The sequence below is a fragment of the Elephantulus edwardii genome, unplaced genomic scaffold, assembly GCF_000299155.1.
Source record: "Elephantulus edwardii isolate Elephantulus edwardi_28Jun2011 unplaced genomic scaffold, EleEdw1.0 scaffold00075, whole genome shotgun sequence".
Taxonomy (NCBI): Eukaryota; Metazoa; Chordata; class Mammalia; order Macroscelidea; family Macroscelididae; genus Elephantulus; species Elephantulus edwardii.
The window spans coordinates 8,985,038-9,004,895 of record NW_006399825.1 but is presented as its reverse complement, the minus strand read 5'-3'; the positions used below and the strand labels follow the sequence as shown (position 1 = coordinate 9,004,895).

The following is a 19,858-nucleotide window of genomic DNA, read 5'->3' as shown; positions in this document are numbered from 1 at the left end:
CATGAAATATTATACAAAATGGGTGACCCTGGAGGACATTATGCTGAGTGAAATATCTCAGTCACAAAAGGACAAATATTGCATAGGGCCACTGTTGTAAAATGGGACTGACATCAGGGTTAAGGGAAGACAGAGAAGGAGGGGGAATGAGGTATACTGCACTGAAACAGATAAGAGAGAGAACTGTTTAAAAGGGATATATGATTAGATATTATTGTCATGACAGGAGTCCAGAAAGAAGGCTGCACAGTGCAGTGGCCTTGGAGGGAGGGATTGCATAACAATGAAAGTTTTTCTTTCACTTTTCAAGGAGAAGAGTGAAGTGGAGGGGAGAGAGTGGGCAGGGAGAAAAGTGCAACAATGAATGAATGGAAACCCTAAGTCTTTGTAAACTTTCATTAAAAGGAAAAAAAATCTCATATACTCAAGGTTTGAGGGTTTTTTTGGTTGTGTTTTAATTTTTTACACTTTGCCTTCCTTCTTTTCAGAACTGAGAATTTACAATTGGTTTGTAAAGTTAGTAATGTTTCATCACATAGTACAGAATATTACTTACATTTTATTCATTTAAGTCTCAGAACTTGATTTAGGGTTCCTTGTTTTGAAACACTGCCAATATGGTATTAGTAGTTGTACATTTTTTTTTATTTTATTATTTTTTGTGCATATACCGTCAAATCAGATCTGACTGGTACAGGAGGAAATTGTCCCTCCTTCTCTGGCAGAGCATCTGTTGGATTTGAACTGTGTACCTTTGTGATTGCAATACAGCTTCTTGCCACTAGGCCACCAAGGTCCCCTAGTTGTACATTTTTATGCATTTTTTTAACCAATTAGTCCTAGATGTTTTTAGAGGAAGTTAATGTCAATCAATTACTAAAAATGAAAATTTATCAAATACTGCTGAGAATGTAGAGAAAAATCAATCTATTACATACTACTCTGAAGACAGATACCACCCAGTAAAACAGTCTGGAAGTTTCTTTAAAAATTAAATATGCAAAATAAAGCTTAAGAAGAAAAAAAAAATTAAATATGCAGGGGGAGGGAACCGTACAATAATGAAAAAACTTTTTTTCCAAAGGAAAAAAGCAAAGTAAGGGATGGCAGGCAGGAAAATGTACAACAATGAATGAATAGAAATCCAAGTTCTTTATAAACTTTCATTAAAATCTCAATTAAAAAAAGAAAAAATTAAATATGCATTTATCATACAAAAGCAACTGCACTCTTAGGTATTTTTGCCAAATAAATGAAATTTTGTGTTCACTCAAAAACCTATGCACAAATAATAGCTCAATTTACAATAGAAAAATATTGACAGTTCAATTTATAAAATACTGGAAACAACCCAAATGTCCAATGGAGACTGGCTGACCAACTCTGTTACATTCAAATTAAATAAAACAAACACATCACTATCTTCTAATCAACTCCCACTCATGGAAATTATGTATTTGCATGAAATAAAAATCAAAGAGCACCTGTATTCTCCACTCAGATTCCTCCAGTGGTGACATCTTAGCTGTATGGTATACAATAATAAGACGAAGAAATTGACCTTGTTACATTATTATTATTACTATTACTATATTCTTTTTTTAATTTTTTTAAATATTTTCTTATTTTGTACTGCCAAGTTGGATCCGAAGAGCACAGGAGAAGATTGCCCCTTCTTCTTCAGTGGAGCATCTGGTGGATTTAAACCAAGCACCTTCAGGATTTCAGTACATCTTCCTGTCACTAGGCCACCAAAGCTCACCATTAACTATTATTAGGTCCCCATTATTATTAACTAGACTCCAAGCATTATCCAAGGAGCTCTGGAGGCCTAGTGGCAAGAACCTACACTGCAATACCAAAGGCATGGGGTTGAGGCCACCCCTCCCATGTGACTGCTGCCTCTGAAAACCAACTGGAGTGTCAGCTATGGGTTGTTTTCAACTCTGTGGTACACAACAACAAACAAACTTTATCCAGTTTTCATCCATAATTTGACCTAAACTCATTTTCATATAGTACTATGTAATTTTTCTTCCACACACAGATTTGTATAATCACTTCAATCAATACAGAATTGTTTCATTTCCAGAAAAGAAGTTCCATCATTACCTTTCTATTCATATTTGTCTATTTACCCATAATCCTTCCACTTCTCCCTCTTACCTTGTTCCCTGATAAGAACTGTGTTCTATGTTGTTGAGACTGACTCCTTTTTTTTTTTTAAATTTCTTTATTTATTGTAAAAAAACATGTATGGAGATTCAAAGACAAAGGTAAAGGCCATACTGTTCTTGAGCAGTCCTTGGTTTTACAACAGTGAAGAAATAGGATCATAGTTCTATATAACTATTATGCATTTTAACACATTGCCTTGCAAAACAATGCCTTAGGTAATGACCAATATGGTAATGTCAGCCTCACACTAGCTGCTGTATCGTTAACTAAGAAAACTCCTTTATGTACGTTTCTTCCTTTTTTTTAAAGAAACATGTAGTATTTACAATGCTTTTAAATAGAAATGCTCTCATAACACATCACAAATAGTATATCTGAAACCTCTTGGTCTTTGGAAAAAGGTTCTCTACTCATGAAAGTTATTTGTATTTGTGTTGTGTATTTTAAGTATGAATTATCTAGCATATCCCAACAGATAAGTCAAATATAAACTGAATAATAAACTAGACTTCTAATTCCATTAGAATATTGCTCACCGAAAATTTGGGAAATAAAGACTACCATTACTGATCAAATCTGGACACATTTTGCTCATTCTTCTTTGGAACAGTGTTAGTTAAAATAGTTTCGTCTACAAACTGTAAATGTCATAGTTAGAATATTAGAGAGGTTTAATGTAGAAAGTAAGTATAAGATTCATGTTGCTTTAGAGTACCTTTAGCAATTCAAAGCTTAACCAGAAGAACCTTCAATTTAATAATGAATACCATGAACACAGAAGAGGAAGATAGAGTATACCACATTTCGATATTTTCATCACTCAGGAGGAGTTCATTAGGACAACTGACTCATGAATTTTGCTCAACAATGAACAGTAGAGGAGAGAGACCAACAGAAGAAGAAGAAGAAACTGCACGAAATACCCACTTAACTACCCAAGAATTCCAAAATGTCATTGATATTAAAGGGCAGCTCTAGAGATCAAAAAATTAAACAAATTGTAGAAAAGGTTATAGAAGAAGCAAAGAGTAGCAGGTACCATAATAATGGAGCAGAAAAGATAGTGACCAGAAGTCACAAAGGGAAAATAGTGGCTTTCTTATAATTGTCAGATATTTGAATTTTTCTCCAAAATTTAGAAGAAATGTAAGACTTACAAAGAAATCAAAAGTCAACACCAGAAAAAAATGACAGATATTTCATACTTATGTGGTGATGGCCAAGTACCAGGATCCTGTAGTACTACACCAAGGGCGTAAAGGACAAGGGTCTGCAAAACAGGAAGAAAAAAAAAAAGAAATTCAGTCTACTTAGCTATGGCCTAACAAAGATAAAATGCCCCTGCTGAAGTCAACTCATCCTATAGCCTTCTCTACTATTATGAAGATCAAATAATAGTATGCTGTTTTTGTTGAGTACCGTTGAGTTGGAACCAACCAACAGCTGACCCTCCAGCAAGTTTTCAGAGGCAGTAAATTGCATGTGAAGAGACTACCTATCTTACTCCTGTGGAGCAGCTGGTGGATTGGAACTACATGCGTTTGGGATGTAGCTTCTTACCACCAGGACACCAGAGCTCCCTAAATAATGGTATAAACAATAGGGGAGAAAAACTGCCCATTATTTTGATGATCTTACTGTAGGAAAAGTCAATAAAATAGAGAAATCCTTAAAACATATACTAAATTGAAAATTTAAAACTTGCATCAAGTAAGACAAAAAGCATCATATAAGCAAGAGTGAAAAGAGTAGACAGAAAAATCCTATTTACCACATAAATAATGTAGTTAATACTCCTAACATACAAAAAGGCACGTGCAAGAAAAAACCACCAAAAGGCATGTGTCTTACTAGTGAAAACTGTAATTAGATAACTCAAGTGAATAAATTTAAAAATTAGTTTTATAAATATATAAATAAAATGCTGGCATATATGTATATGTATAATCATGTATAGTTCTTTTGTCATCAAGTTGGAACTGACTCATCACTGATACTCTAGTGAGTTTTCAAAGTCAGCAAACTACACAGGAGGAGACAATCTATCCTTCTCCTATAGACCAGCTGGTGAATTTGGACCATGTGCCTTTGGGATTGCAACACAGAATCTTAACACTATAGCAACCAAAGACACACACACACACACACACAGGAGCTCTGGAGGCCTAGTGGCATTCCGGAGGGTCAGTTATGGATTGGTTCCAACTCTACGGTACACAACATACATTTATAATGTTGCTCCAGCTATCCAGTGATCCCAGAAAAGCAAATTAAAACAATGACGTAAAAATTTTTTCTACAAGACATGCAAAATGTATAAAAGATTTATATATTGAGAAGGGGTAAGAACTTAGAGGCAAATCCCAAAGGCCCGCAGTTCGAATCCATCAGATGCCCCGCTGGAGAAGGAGGGGCAATCTCCTCCTGTGTCAGTCGGATCTGATTCGATAGCACACAGCAAGTAATAAAAAAAAAATAATAATTTAGAGACAAAAGGCATTCTCATATATTGTCACCAAAAGTGTAAACTGTTTTTCTGGAAAGCAAATTAATATATAAAAGCATTTTAATTAAAAAATTCAATTTCTAAGAAGCTATCTAATACCTAGATAAGCATATAAATTTTTACAGTTAAAAAAAAGAAGTAATGTCAATCTAAATGTCCATCAATGAGTCTGCTTAAATAACTTATGGCACATTCATAAAATGCAATACTATGTAATAATGACAAATAAAGATCAGTATCAATAGTTGATAGCCATGATATGCTCAATTAAAAATTAATAGGTAAGTTTTCATTTTTAGAATACATAGATATAAAAAGAAAAAAAGAGAAGCTCTGGTAGCCTAGTGGTGAGAAGCTGTGCTGCAATTCCTAAGGCTCACAGTTCAAATCCACCAGATGCTCTACTGGAGAAGGAAGAGCAATCGCCTCCTGTGCCAGTCAGATCCAATTTGACGGTACACAACAATAACAAAAACCAAAACAAAAAAAAATATGGAAGAAGTCCTGAAGAATAAAAAAAAAATCCCCCAAAATATAAACATATATGTATATGAACATACATATATACTCAAAAAAACTTTAAAAAATTGTATAAAAATGCACACTTAAGTATAAACTGTATACATTAGAATGCTAAAGAGAAAAGTGTAATTTATCTAATTTTAGCTTTACAATAGCACATATTCTTTTATAATTTTAAATTCTTATAACTCTAATTTAGCAATAGGTACAAAGTTTCCTGGGTGCTTTAAAGAATACAATTTGAAAACATACAGTAAGAGAACTGTGAAGAATAATGAAATTAGTTGCATATATCAGACGTTTCTACCTCTCTAGGGATAATGAACTGGTCAATCTTTCCTTCAATATCTTGGAGCCGGGCAGAGATTGGTGTAAGTTTGGCAATCCGGACAGTTTCACAAAGCACTTGGCGACAGAATCTGTTAAAAAAAAATTAAAATCTTTGTAGATGTATATTCTAGGAGAGGGAGTCTGAAACGTATGGACATTTTCAAACATCATTCTATAATTTCCTAATGTTCTTAACTGAAAATATTCCCACAATTTGAATTTATTTACAGTTATGTATTACACTGTTGGGGAACTCTGGTGGCCAAATGGCAGGAAGCTACACTGCAATTCCAAAGACATGCAGTTCAAATTTACCAGCTGCTCTGTGGGATAAGAATGTGAGAGAAATCCCTTGTGATTTACTGCCTTTGAAAACCATGAGAGGGTCAGCTATGGGTTGGTTCCGACTCAACAGTACATGACAATAGTGTAAAATTACCTTTTTGAAACTAATTGTTTTAACATTACAGCAAGGATAAATACTAGAGCAGATTAAAAGTGAGAGGTAGGGAGAAAAGTGCAACAATGAATTACTGGAAACCTTAAGTCTCTGTAAACTTCCATTAAAATTCATTTAAAAAAAGTTTGAGAGGTAGACAATGACTAAGGATGAAAGCAGAAGAACTAATGCCTTTGAGTTGTGGTGTTGGCAAAGAACATCGATTCTCTCATACACTTCCAAAAGAACAGATGTATCTCGAAGAAAGTGGAGACAGGGTGTTCCTTGGAGGCAAGGATGGTGGCACTTCAACTCACATTCTTTGGGCATGTTGTTAGGAAGGGGCAGTCACTGGAAAAATATAGATAGAAAGACAGAGTGTCAGCAAAAGAGAAGATCCTCTACAAAACTAGATTGACAGAAAACTGTAACAATAGGCTCAAGTATAACAGAGATGATGAGAATGGCATAGGATAAAGCAGGGTTCAGATCCGTTGCTCACAGGGTCACTGTGCGTTGGTTTGAAGGCACCTCACAATGACAACAATACCAAGGTATTGTGACTTGGTTGGTTTGGGACTGGACTGGTCCCAGATATCTGTATGTTTAGAAGCAAATTATGATTATTGCAAATGAGTTGTGGTGGAGCAATAATTAAATGCTCAGCTTCCAATTAAAATGATGGTGACTTGAACTCAGCAATTCAGTGAAAGCCTAGAGATCCGCTACCATAAAGATTCCAAAACCAAACCAAAATCACTGATAAAGAGTCAATTCACAGCAGCCTTCCACCAGGTTTCTGAGGCTACAAATCCGTACAGGAAAAGACTGACTTTTTTCTCTTGTGGAGAGGCTGGAGGATCCAAACTGTGGATTTTTGGTTAGTAGCCCAACATATATCACACTATGTCATCAGGACTCCATGCCATAAAGATTATGAAAAACCGACTTGATGGCTCCTAATAACAACAGGATATGGTAACGTGAATCCAGGGCTCCTTACCACCAGACCACCAAGGCTCCCTAGAGAACTGATTAGAAGGAATAAAATCTCAAGGTTCTTCCAGGTAAAAGGAGGGAGTAGGCAGACTGGGGCCTATCACCCTCTTCAACCAAGAAACCCAAAAACAAAGAGAGCAGAAACAGTTGTTAACTGGAATCTTGAATAAAAAAAGTAAAGACAGATAAGTACTTCAGATATTAACTGAAGTAAAAAACTGAATGAAAATATGGAACAAAAAGATTGACAAAGCACCAGAACATAAACAGTATGGCATGGCCATTTTGAATGTCAGTGTGGCTGCCTTAGGAACTGGAGACCAGCAGCTGTCTGAGGACAAGAAAGATGTGACAGACAACTTGGTTCCCTGCACGCTCCCATGGACCAAGACAGTGACCTTCTCTCACCACTCACAATCAACAAAGTAGCTAGCAGTGGTCCTCCAGTCCATCTCAGCTCTGCCAGAAGCCAGGTATTCACCATTTCGTATTTTGCACTGAAAACATGCAAACGATTCTATGCTTAAAGACCCCTTTCGGGAAACTCTGGACTGTTCCATGCTTGGTCTGCAACCTGATGGTGTATTAGGGAGGACACAGCCTCTGACTAGGGTCCTTGTTTTACACAGAGAACTCCTGGGTATACTTTGCTACCACTGTCACATTTTGAGCAATCAGCCTCTATGGAGTGTACCATCCTTGAGCATCTCACTCTACTTTAGTGATCTCTGCCTGGGTACCATCCCTGTACCCATTCCATGAGCCAGCAAGGATAGTATCTCTACTAGGCAGCCTACCAGAGGCTTCTGTGAGATCAGTAAAAACTTCATTTCAGCCAGGTGCTCAGTCCCTCAACACACCTAGACCAGAAGAGGCTCTATCCTTAGCCCGGCTTATATTTTAGGGCCTTAGTCACCTCTCAAACAAGTAGAAACTCTGACTTGGCGGAGTGCGCTAACCCAAACTTATGTTGGACTGGCAAACTGCCCGAGACCAGACAACTGGCCTCCACCCACCAAAGTACATACCCAGCCAACCTTCCAAAATCTCTCCTTTTTCTCTCTCATTTTTTATTTCCCATCACTTTTTGGATTTATGTTTCTTGTTGGATTTTTTAATCTTTGTTATTGTGGGTTTTTAGTGTTTCCATTTCTTCTGTCATCTCTTCTCCCTAGCTTTTCCCTCCTTTCCCTTGTCAAACTTTCCTCTCTCTCCCTTTTTTCCCATTTTTATTTCTATTCCCCTTCCATTTGTAGCCTCTGTTTTGTTTTCTCTCTTTCCTTTTGCTTTCCAATCTTCTTGTATTTTAAATACCTTTTGTTGCTATGTTTCTCTTTTACATTATCAGGCAAAAGACAACAATAGTACTCAGCCACACATGCACTTCCTGCAGCTGCACTCATTGGACAAGAATAAAGTCAAACTCCTGGTCCACCTGAAGGAAGACTGCAACTAACAGGAGCCCTCTTTGCCCTCATTTGTTCTATGCAAAGAGTGAACAGATACAACTGCACAAACTTACCAAATTAGTAAGTCGTGCAACATGCCTGCCCTGCTTTCAGATATATCAAAACAAAATAACACAAAGCAAGAACATTACAATGTCCCAGAGGCAACAGATAACTTCAAATCACTCAAAAAAATCAGGACAAGATGGCATAAAAAGTGATTAAAATAAAGTACTAGAAAACCTTACAGATTAATTGAGCTCTTGAAACTTCTTAAAAAGGAATTCAAAAGAATGATACTTAACTATTTTCTATGGAGTCAGAAAAACAAAAAATAATTCAACCTGATCAAATAAACAAATGGAAAATGAAAATAAATGTAGAACAGCAAACTGAAATTCAGAATATTAAGAATAAAATTTCAGAACTAGACAACACATTGTTGTTGTGATGTACCACTGAGTTGGAACACATAGGTGACCCTCCAAGGGGTTTTCAGAGGCACTTCAATCACACTGAAGGAGATTCTTTCACCTTGCAGCAACTGGTAGATTTGAAGCACATATTTTGCGATTGCAGCATAGCTTTTACCACAGGTAACTAGAGCTTCCTGGACTGACAAAAAACAGAACTAAAAAAAAAAAAGGAACATAAACGGAAATGGAGGAAAAACTTCTCAACATTAATCTGTTAGAGGAACAATTAAAAAAAAATAAAATTAAACAAGTACAAGAACTCTGTGGAATAACATCAAGAGAAATAACTCAGGTGTGACCAGAATTCTGGAATAGGAAGAGATTAATTAAAAAAAATTTCAAAATTTAGGGTAACAGAAAGATCTGATGGAAGAAAATTTTCAAACATTATTATAAAAAATTATAAATAGGTATTTAAGGAAGGAGCTGAACAAACCCAAATAGAACACACTTTCCAAAAAAATCCTAATATGTATTACAATGAAATTTTCCAAAATTAAGAACAAAGAAAGAATACTGAAAGTAGTTCAAGAAAATGAAATTAACTATGAAGGAGAATCATTATGACTAAGTCCTGATTTCTCAGCAGAAACTATGCAGAGAAGAGAATGGGCAGACATATAAAAACATCTGAAAGAAAAACTGTCAATCAAGAATTATATACCCAGCAAAACGATCCCTAAAATAAGATGGTGAAATTAGGACATTTCCAGATAAATAGACATGAAAAGAATTTGTGAAAACTAGAAGAACTGATACCTTTGAGTTGTAGTGCTGCAGAAGAGTCTTGAACATACCATGGACTACCAGGACAACAAACAGGTCTGTCTTGGAGAGGGTGAAACCAACTTTCTCCTTAGAGGTAAGGATTTTGAAGCTCCATTTCACATACTTTGGGCACATGGCAAGGAGGGACCAGTCCTTGGAGAAGGACATCATGCTTGGAAGGATGGAGGGACAGCTCAGGAAAGGAAGCTGATGAGATGGTTTGACATGGTAACTGGGGCAACAGGGTTAGATTTGTCAGAGTCAGAGTCATAGATGACTAATAGCGACCCTATGAACTAAAGACCTGAACACTTGTATAATTAACTTTTATTGTTTCTCCAGGTTCATAGGGTTTCCGGTGGCAAGCTATTTTGGAAGTGGATGCCACTCCTGCTTCCAAACTTGTTTTAACTGGGGAGCTCCACCAAACAAGTAGTAGAGATCTAAATAGTCCACATCATTGATTCTATTTTATATAGGCTCAAAACATATAGGTTTCCCAGATATAATTGTTGTTATGCACTATGGAGTCAGAACTAACTCATAGCTCACCTTCCAGCAGGTTTTCAGAGGCTATTCATCAGACAGGAGTTGAGTGCTCATCTTTTTCCAACTAGTGAATCTGAAATGCCTGCCTTTAAGGTGGAAGTATTACTCCTTATACAAGGCTCCCTCCTCAATATTAGTATTAGCTTAAAATAATATTAATAAAAGAGTTATGCCAGTCTAAAAGTATCTTTTTACTAATCTTTTCTTTCTTTTATTGTGCTCTTACCTTAGCTGCTCAATTTTTTCTGGAGTAACTGGATTCTTCCCCAAAACTTGGTCTATCTCGTCATATAATTTTTTCTGAATTTCCTCAGTGGTGGATAAAAAATAGATTGTCCAGGTGCATACTAGGTGAAAAATTATATCAATTAAAAAAATAGCTAATACTGGTTTCAAAATAGAGTAAGAAAAGTTTTTACTAATACTAAATTCCAGGTATCTGTACTTTTAACAAATATCACACTATTTTGATGAACGTGAAAATTGAAAAGCCAATGTTTTATGACTTGTCTTTGGTTAAACTAGTTTATAATTTATATTCACTAAGGAAACGAAAATAAAAGTAATCAAATTACATGATGAACATAAATTAGAAGAAAAAGAGTAATAATATTTCCTTCAGGAATATTCTGTAATTGTATCTATTCAGGAATAGAACCATCTAGATATATACCTCTTTCCCTAGATTCTGCTTGAGCTGCCACTATCTAAAGCTCTTCTTATTTTACTACAGGTTAGACACATTATTTTTAATCTTATTTTTCCTAAGCTAAGGGACAATTTTAATTTGTCTCAATTATTATGGGCTTTCTAAAAAAGTTTGCTTGACTAAACTGTAATTCAATTTCTATACCAAAAACACTTTTATACTAAATATTATGATCAATAACACCAGTAAGTACCTGGTGTTACTTATTTTGAATATACCTAATTCAGACCTTATATGATTGCCTGTCCTTAACTTTACAAATTTGCATCTGCTTCTTTCAATATGCTTTTTTGAGAAACACTGAATTTCAGTTTCACAAATTATCTGCAAGTGTTGGTATAGAGTGTACAATATGTATAGGAAGTACAAACTTTAATTACACCATCTATAAATGTACTATCTATAAATAGATAAAGCATCTACTGAATATACTCTATATAATCAATACACATATACCCTGTTGACTACATATACAAGAGTTTAGGGTTAATAATCCCTAACAATGGTTCTTTTATACAACTATCTTAAAAGTATTCTGAAGAGCTTAAAAATATGTTTTCTTTTGGTTTTTATTGAGTACAATAATAAGACATTCTCATAGCTAAAAGACACTTCAAAAAAACATCTAGAGATACATCTTCCTTGAAAAATAAGCAAAAAAATTAAGTTATAGATTAAGGCCTTAAATTTTCTGCCTATCTTGCCTTTCTAAAATTTTGGAGATGCCTTCAAAAATAAATCTAACCCAAATGGAAACAAACAGTAACATACTAACAATTGCAGTTGCGATTAAAGTATTAACCTTGAAAATGGCCCTTTCTGGTGGTGTATGCATAAAACAATTCAAATTTTTAAAAGAACTTAGCAAAGACTTATTTTGAATGCAGTGAATTTTTAAAGGTTAATACACCATTTCTGACACCTGCTTAAATTCTACTTCATAAATAATATCTAACACTTTAGATATTAAACATTTTGTTGTTGTTATGTGCCATCAAGCTCTGAAGCTTGTCCTGTCCTGAGCCAGCCTTATTGCCCTAGTCACTGTATCAGTTCATCTCATCTGGTGTTTTCCTTTCTTGCGCTGTCCCTCCACCCTTCCAAGCATGATGTCCTTCACCAAGGATTGGTCTCTCCTGGCCACAATCTCAAAGTATGTGTGACAGAGCTTCAAAATCCTAGCATCCGAGGAGAAACTTGGTTTCACCCTCACCAAGGCAGATTTATTTCTTTTATTGGCGGTCCCTGGTATGTTCAAGACTCTTCTCCAGCACCACATTTCAAAGGCATCAATTCTTTTTCTATCATTCTTAGTCATTATCCAGCTCTCTGATGCATAGCGAAGACTGTGGACTGGATCTAGTCTCTAGATGGACACCTTAGTCTTTAGACTGACATCATTACTTCTCAGTACTCTGGAAAGGTCCCTGACAGCAGATTTACCTAATGGAATTTGTCTTTTGATTTCCTGACTGCTGCTGCCAAGACTGTTGATTGTGGAACCAAGCAAGCAAGCTGTAATTGTTAACAACCTCACTCTCTTCTCCATCCATCATGATGCTGCCAATTGGCCCAGTGGTGATAATCTTTTGTCTTCTTGATGTTGAACTTCAGTCCATATTGAAGACTACAGTCCTTGACCTTCTGCAGCAAGTGTTTCAGGTCGGCTTCTGTTTCAGCAAACAAGGTTGTGTCATCTGCATAACGCAGTTTGTTGATGAGTCTTCCTCCTATCCTGATGCCACATTTCTCTTCATAAAGCCCAGCCTCCCAAATGATCTGTTCTGCATAAAGATAGAAAAGATATGGAGACAGGATGCATCCCTGACACACTCCTTTTCTATTGTGAACCATGCAGTGTTTCCCTGCTCTGTTCTGAAGACTGCTTCCTTATCCAAGTATAGGTTTCGCATAAGCACAATCAAGTGTTCTGGGATTCCCATTCTTCTCAAGGTTAACCACAATTTGTTGTGATCAACAGTCAAATGCCTTTGCATAGTCAATGAAACACAGCTAGATAGCTCTCTGGTACTCTGCTTTCTTCTAAGATCCATTTGACATTGGCAATAATGTTTCTAGCGCCACAGCCTCTTCTAAAGCCAGCTTGTATTTCTGGCAATTCTCTGTCAATGTACTGTTTCAGTTGTTTTTGGATAATCTTCAGCAGAATTTTGCTTGCATGTGATATTGTATGATAACTTCCACTCTCTGTCGGGTCACCTTTTTAGCAATGGGAATAAATATGGATCTCTTCCAGGTAGCTGTCCTCCAGATTTCCTGACACAACCTGGTGAGCACGTCCAGGGCTGCATCTGTTTGTTGAAATATGTCAACTGGTATTTCATCAATTCCTGGGGCTTTATTTTTTGCCAAGTCCTTCAGAGCAGCCTGAACCTCCTCCTTCATCACCATCAATTGCCTCTTGATCATATGTTAGTTCTTTAAATTCTTCTGTGCAGAAAAATTTATGAGACATTTTCTTATGGATCCACGTTTTTATTTTCCTCTCTAAACAGAAAGACTTGGGAAAGAAATCCCACTGGTGATGTTGTTATGTGCTGTCCAGTCAGAAATGACTTATAGCTGACCCTCAAGAGGATTTTCAGAAGCTACACATTGTATCAGAAGAGACTGACCATCTTTCTCTCATGGAACATTTAATAGATTCGAACTACCAGCCTTTGGGTTTGTAGGCAATTCTTTACTCTCCACGCCACCAGAGCTTCTTTGAAATCCCACTAGTGAATATAAAGTGTATAAACTTTAAACTGATATTATAATCCTTCCTTCAAATATTTTATTTTAACATATTTTTATTTCTTTATACAAATTTTTACATATACTAAAGCTCTAGAGTGCCAATCATTTAGTGGTAAGGAAGGGTACTACGAATGCAGAGGTATGCAGTTCAAATCTGCCAGCTGCTCTAAAGGAAAAAGATGAGCAACCACCTCCCATTCAATCTGTTGCCTCTGCAAACCCACTGGAGGGTCAGCTATGGGTTAGTTCCAACTTGATGGTCCAAAACAACAGCAAAAACCTGTGTGGAAAATTAGAAATACAAAATTCAGAAATTTTAATAAAAATCACCTTCAGTTCCACCAACAGAAGAGTTCTTTTAAATTGTGTTTCTGTGGCATATTTTCTATTATTGTTTTTGTTGTTGTGGGGTGTCACTGAGTCGAGCACAGCTTATAGCGACTCTATGAATGACAGACCTGAACCCTGTCCTATCCTGTGCCATCTTCATCATCTCTGACACACTTGAGCCTGCTGTTGCTGTCACTGTGTCATTCCATCTCTCACTAGGGATCTTCCTCCCTTTCACTGCCCCTCTCTCTTGGAAGACCTTAATAATAGCAAATGGAATTTGAGCTCAAGTGAAAAGCAGCAGCCGGAAATTGAAAAGCTCACTGCTCCAGTTGGAAAGGTGTCAGTGACAGTTCATTTTAAAGGCACTAACTGGAATTCGCAATCCACAAAATAGTGTCAAGAAATTTATGGTAATGTTCAGAGGTGGCATAGGAAACTTGGAGTAAAAAAAGATACTTGTATGAATTAAGTCTTTAAAAGAAGAATAAAAATGTAGAGAAAAGGGAATTCTTTAACCAAGATCCTGTAAATAGTGCTTCCTTCATTTTAGAATAGCTTTACCTTTGCACATTTTGGAATTCATTTAAAAAAGAAATCAATTTGTACTTACACTGTGCAGTTATTATACAACCAGCCAGAGAAAATATCATACTGTCTTCTAGGATCTAGAAAATAAAACTAAATTTAGAAAGTGTAAAATGTAAAGTGGCCTATATTCGACTCTACTAAAAAACCTACAGTAGAAAATAAAAGTCAAGGAAAGAAAAAAGTAAATTATATCTTAAAGGTGTTTTCATTGTAAAAAAATGTGTATGTGAAACTCAACATAAACACTGCATTCATTGCTTTTTGATGCACTAGATACTTGGAGTCATGTTAACTGGCTCATGAGTCCTTTATTTGCCTTGGTCTGATCCTGCAACAAAGCCTCAGGAATAGTAGAGAAGATGCTACCACTCCCCATGGAGCCTAATTCCACTTCTGAGTGCAGACACATAACTATAAGGTGACTTGTATGTGTAGAGTAGGCCAAAGGATTTATCCAACTGCAACAAAAATGACTTCACTTCTACCTGTGGACTGGTAATACCGCAAACTCACGGGTGTGCAGGGACTGAGGTAACAGTGAACAAGACAAGCTCCCATCCATGGCCATGTAGGCAGAATGGCTATGTGCTTAAGAACTTATTAAAATTCTTTTCTCTTTATGATCAGAGAATGCGATTTAATGTTTGTTTATTCAAATGTTAAACTGAGCCACTCCAGAGAACTAAAAACACACTAACTACTTATAGTCACCACTGGGCCAACTGGCAGCGTCATCATGGATGGTGAAGAGATTGAGATTGTTCACAGCTTTAGTTTGCTTGGCTCCACAGTCAACACTCTCAGCACCAGCAGCCAGGAAATTAGAAGACGTATTGCCATGGGAAAGTCTACTGTTAGGGACCTCTCCAGGGTACTGAAGAGCAATGGTGTCTCTCTGAAGACTAAGATACCTTTGATACAGGCCATGGTCTTTGCTATCAGTTGTTATGCATCAGAGAGTTGGGCAATGACTAAGGAGGATAGAAGGAGAATTGATGCCATTGAGTTTTGGTGCTGGAGAAGAGTATTGAGGGTACCATGGACTGCTAAGAAAACAAACAGATTTATCCTGGAAAGGGTCAAACCGGGTTGCTCCTTGGAGGCAAGGATTCTAAGGCTCCATCTAACATGCTTTGGACATGTTACAAGGAGGGACAGGTCCTTGGAGAAGGACATCATGCTTGGTAGGGTGGAGGGACAGCACAGAAGGGGAAGGCCCCCTATGAGGTGGATTGATTTAGTGATTGGGGTAATCGGGATGGGTGTATCAGAGATGGTGCGACTGGCACAGGACAGAGCTGAATATAGGGATGCTGTACATAGGGTTGCTATGAGTCACAAGCGACTCACGGCACATAACAACAATAACAATCAACTTCTTATACCACCATGATATAAAATGAAAGAGAATAAAATCATTGAATTTTAAGAGAGCATCTAGATTAAAGTTTAATTAGTGTTTATTTGCTAAACATTTAGCAACTGCATTACCTGCTGTTCACTTAGGTTCCCCTGTACTAAGGAGTCAATGAAAATATGCTGACTTTCCTTTCTTCCTTTTCGCTCTTTTATGATTTTCTTTAAAATGGATTCCAGCTGCTTAAGGGCTTAGGTAAAATGAAAAAAAGAATAGAATATAAGCATTTATAAAGGATGAACTTCTTTTTAATAATATTGTACAATTTTAAAACTTACAAAATAAAAGTCATTATAATAAAGCTAAATTATGTTTAAGGCTGTCAAGGATTTTGTTTTCAATCCATAATCAACACTTAGAGAAGCAGCAATAAGAGAGCTCTGATGGCCTAGTGACAAGAAGCTGCACTGCAATCCCAGAGGTACGTGGTTCAAATCCACCAGATGCTCTGCTGGAGAAGGAGGAGCAATCTTCTCCTGTACCAATCAGATCTGATTTGGCAGTACACACACACAAAATAATAAAAATAAAAATTAAAAAAAAAGCAGCAATAAAAAAAATCAAATGACATACTGTGTTGGGAAAATCTGTTGTCCTAGATCTCTTGAAAGTGCAGAAGAGCAGGGATGTCAGTTTAAAGAATAAGGTGCACTTGACCCAACCATGATGCTTTCAATTGCTGCTTATGTTTGCAAAAATCAGACAATGAATAAGAAAATTAAAGAAGAAATGATGCCTTGAATTGCAGTGTTGGGCAATAGTACTACAAACTTTGGACTGTCAAAAAAACAAACAAATCTGTATTGGAAGAAATGCAGCCAGAGTGCTTCTTAGAACCAAAATCTGTGAGATATTGTCTCAAAAACATTAGATGGAAAGAAAATCTATGATCCAGCAATTCCTACATATATTATCAAAGAACAGGAAAAATTCACATCTACACAGAAAACTAGAAATGAATGCTTGTAGCAGCATTACTCATTATAGCCAATGGTTGGAAATGATTTAAATGTCTAGCAGCAGGCAAATAGATAAATAAAATGTTATATATTCATGCAACAGAAGGTGACTCAGTCATGAAAAGGAATGAAGTACATGGATAAATTTGCTTATCATTTCCTTCAACTTGAGCAATGCTAAGCGAGTTCTTCCCTTTTTATTCTCCAATTCTAGGTCTCTGCACAGTCTGTTATAGGACACAGCAGATATCTCTATTATCTGCACTGATGCTTGCCACCTTGTCTATGCCACATTCTCCCACTAGCTTGGTTCATTTAACAGTCTTTAGCTACCTTTTCTATTTCTGTTATTGGCCTTTACTAGTTTGCCATGGCAATCAAAAGGTTCCTTTCTAAAGTTTAATTCAGATAATATCATACAGGAGGGACGGGTCCTTGGAGAGGGACATCATGCTTGGGAGGGTGGAGGGACAGCGCAGGAGGGGAAGACCCTCTATGAGATGGATTGATTCGGTGACTGGGGTAATCGGGATGGGTGTGTCAGAGGCGGTGCGGTTGGCGCAGGATAGAGCAGGGTTTAGAGCTGTTGTGCATAGGGTCGCTATGAGTCGGAAACGACTCGATGGCACATAACAACAACAACAACAACAACATCATACCTCTCTTCAAAACTTCCCAGTGTCTGTCTCATGGTAAGTGCCTAGTCATACAATGGTTGGTAAGCCTTACAAAATCTGTTCTTCTTCCAATCCCCCTGACCTGATCTCTTTTTATTTATCTTTTGATTCATTTCACTCCAAACACACAGACATCTTTTTATTTCTCAAATACAGTAAAAACAATTCCATCTCAAAAATGCAATTACTTTTCTTCTATGTAGACTAGTCTTCCCTTTAACATTTGAAAACAACATTGCAAAAGGAACAGATGCAATGGGAGGGTGGCCGAATCTGACTTATACCCACTTCATAAAGGGGAAATGTACCCATCAATAAAGTCCATGGCACTACAAAAATAGCTACATATACCTATTTTGGTCTTATATTCACTTCAATACTAATAGACTTTACTCAGTTACTCAGGGTTATTAGGAAAACAGGTTGGACAGTGGAGGAGGCAAAGAATATCTCACAATGTAAGTACAGGTTTAGTTCACCAGATTAATAAAGCACAATTCCTCAATTAATTAAAGTCCAGGCTCAGCTCAACAGCACAAATCCAAGAAGCCTCTGGTTTTCTCAATCATCCAGCAAACTTTATCTCAGAGCAGCTAAAAGTTAGCTTTTCCTTTAATCATCTAATTAAACAGTGGCTACCTTTCCAAGATTCGTCTGGTTACACCTTGCTACAGTCTCTTCACAGTAGTGCCACAGTCTCTTACAAAGTAGAAAGCACTATCTTATATTGGTCCCACAACAGTTGATGATCACCACGTGTCCACAGTTGAAGTAGCTGGAGACTATGCTTCCCCATTGCTAATGCAATGGCTAGAAAAGCCAACTTTCAAAGATTCTGACACCTTACACATAATCTGCACAACTGATTTCTTTACTTCTTTTAAGTATCTGCTCAAAAATTAGACCTTCATTTTCTATGCATAGATTAATATTTATTGAAAATGAAGATAAAACTATACAAACACTATTATATATTAAAATAATCTATTATCTCAATGCAATATATTAATTTTAAATTTAACCTGTTTACTTTAAAAGAAGGGGCATTTTAAAGAAGATCATTTTGGAGGGCTATCTTAAATGAAAACTACATTTTTCTGTGTAAAATTTTAAAAAGTTATCAAGGTCAAACAATTTTGGAGATTGTTGTCCATTCCATGTTAAAATATAGCAATGTTTTATGTTCATATGATTTTTCATGGATCTCTATTTTAAATCATGGCAAACATTGCTTATTTTTCATTACATTCCTATAGTATTAGACATTTTGATTGTCTGGCTTTTCAAGCATAGATAGAATATTTAAAACTCTATTTTTATGAAAGTTTTCACCTTTTAGGTGATTTCTTTCATTATTATGGCTCTTAAAATGTATTGTCAGATTGTGTTTTTTTTTTGACTGAAACTTTACATTTTTCATAAACACTAATAGTATCATTCTGTAGTAAGTACTAGAGTTTGTTTTACTAACTTACTGAATTATCCTTTCTTTATTTTAAAAAATAAAAATAAAGAGAAGCTCCAATTTATTTTATAAAACAAAGAGAAAAAAACCGTAGAAATCATAAATCATTTCTAATCCACCATTCAGAGATTTTTCTGTTAAACCGGGGTATATACATTTTTGTCCTTAGTAAAAGTTAAGGAGTGGCCAAATTTACCATCTTCATATTGTTTTTTCCGAGTTGTACTTTTATCAAGCGACCCATCTAGAAAGCCTTTTCCAATCTCAGACCAAACCTGAAAATAAGAAAACATTTTTTATGTAAAGTTTATAAATAATGAGTAATCCAAACTAAAAACCCAGCAATTTCTTTCTCACCAATAGATCTACTAATTTACCTATCCTTTTTGAAGGGCTACCTAAGTCTTTACACCATGATCTCTAAAGAAAGACTGTTGTTGTTGTATACAAACAAGTTGGAATCAACTCACAGCGGACTTTCCACTGGGTTTTCAGAGGCAGTAACTGCACAGGAGGAGATCACCCATCCTCCTGTGGAACAGCTAGAAGATTTGAACCGTGTGCCTTCAGGATTGCAGTACAGATTCTTACCACTACAGATATATTTTAATGATTTAGAACTGTTGTTGTTGTTGTTATGTGCCGTCGAGTCGTTTCTGACTCATAGCGACCCTATGCACAACAGCCCTAAACCCTGCTCTATCCTGCGCCAACCACACTGCCTCTGACACACCC

General features: G+C 36.4%; 1 protein-coding gene across 1 annotated transcript in view; it reads right to left on the bottom strand.

The window, feature by feature from the left end:
- Nucleotides 1-19,858, bottom strand: part of LOC102863097 (cytochrome P450 20A1-like) — a 55,564-nt gene that overhangs the window by 6,397 nt on the left and 29,309 nt on the right. The window contains exons 6-11 of the mRNA XM_006889096.1: nt 19,320-19,398; nt 16,097-16,212; nt 14,628-14,682; nt 10,442-10,562; nt 5,514-5,625; nt 3,384-3,448 (exon numbers count right to left, since the gene is read on the bottom strand). Of these exons, the coding sequence (XP_006889158.1) occupies nt 3,384-3,448; nt 5,514-5,625; nt 10,442-10,562; nt 14,628-14,682; nt 16,097-16,212; nt 19,320-19,398 (548 nt within the window). The remainder of the gene's footprint in view (nt 1-3,383; nt 3,449-5,513; nt 5,626-10,441; nt 10,563-14,627; nt 14,683-16,096; nt 16,213-19,319; nt 19,399-19,858) is intronic.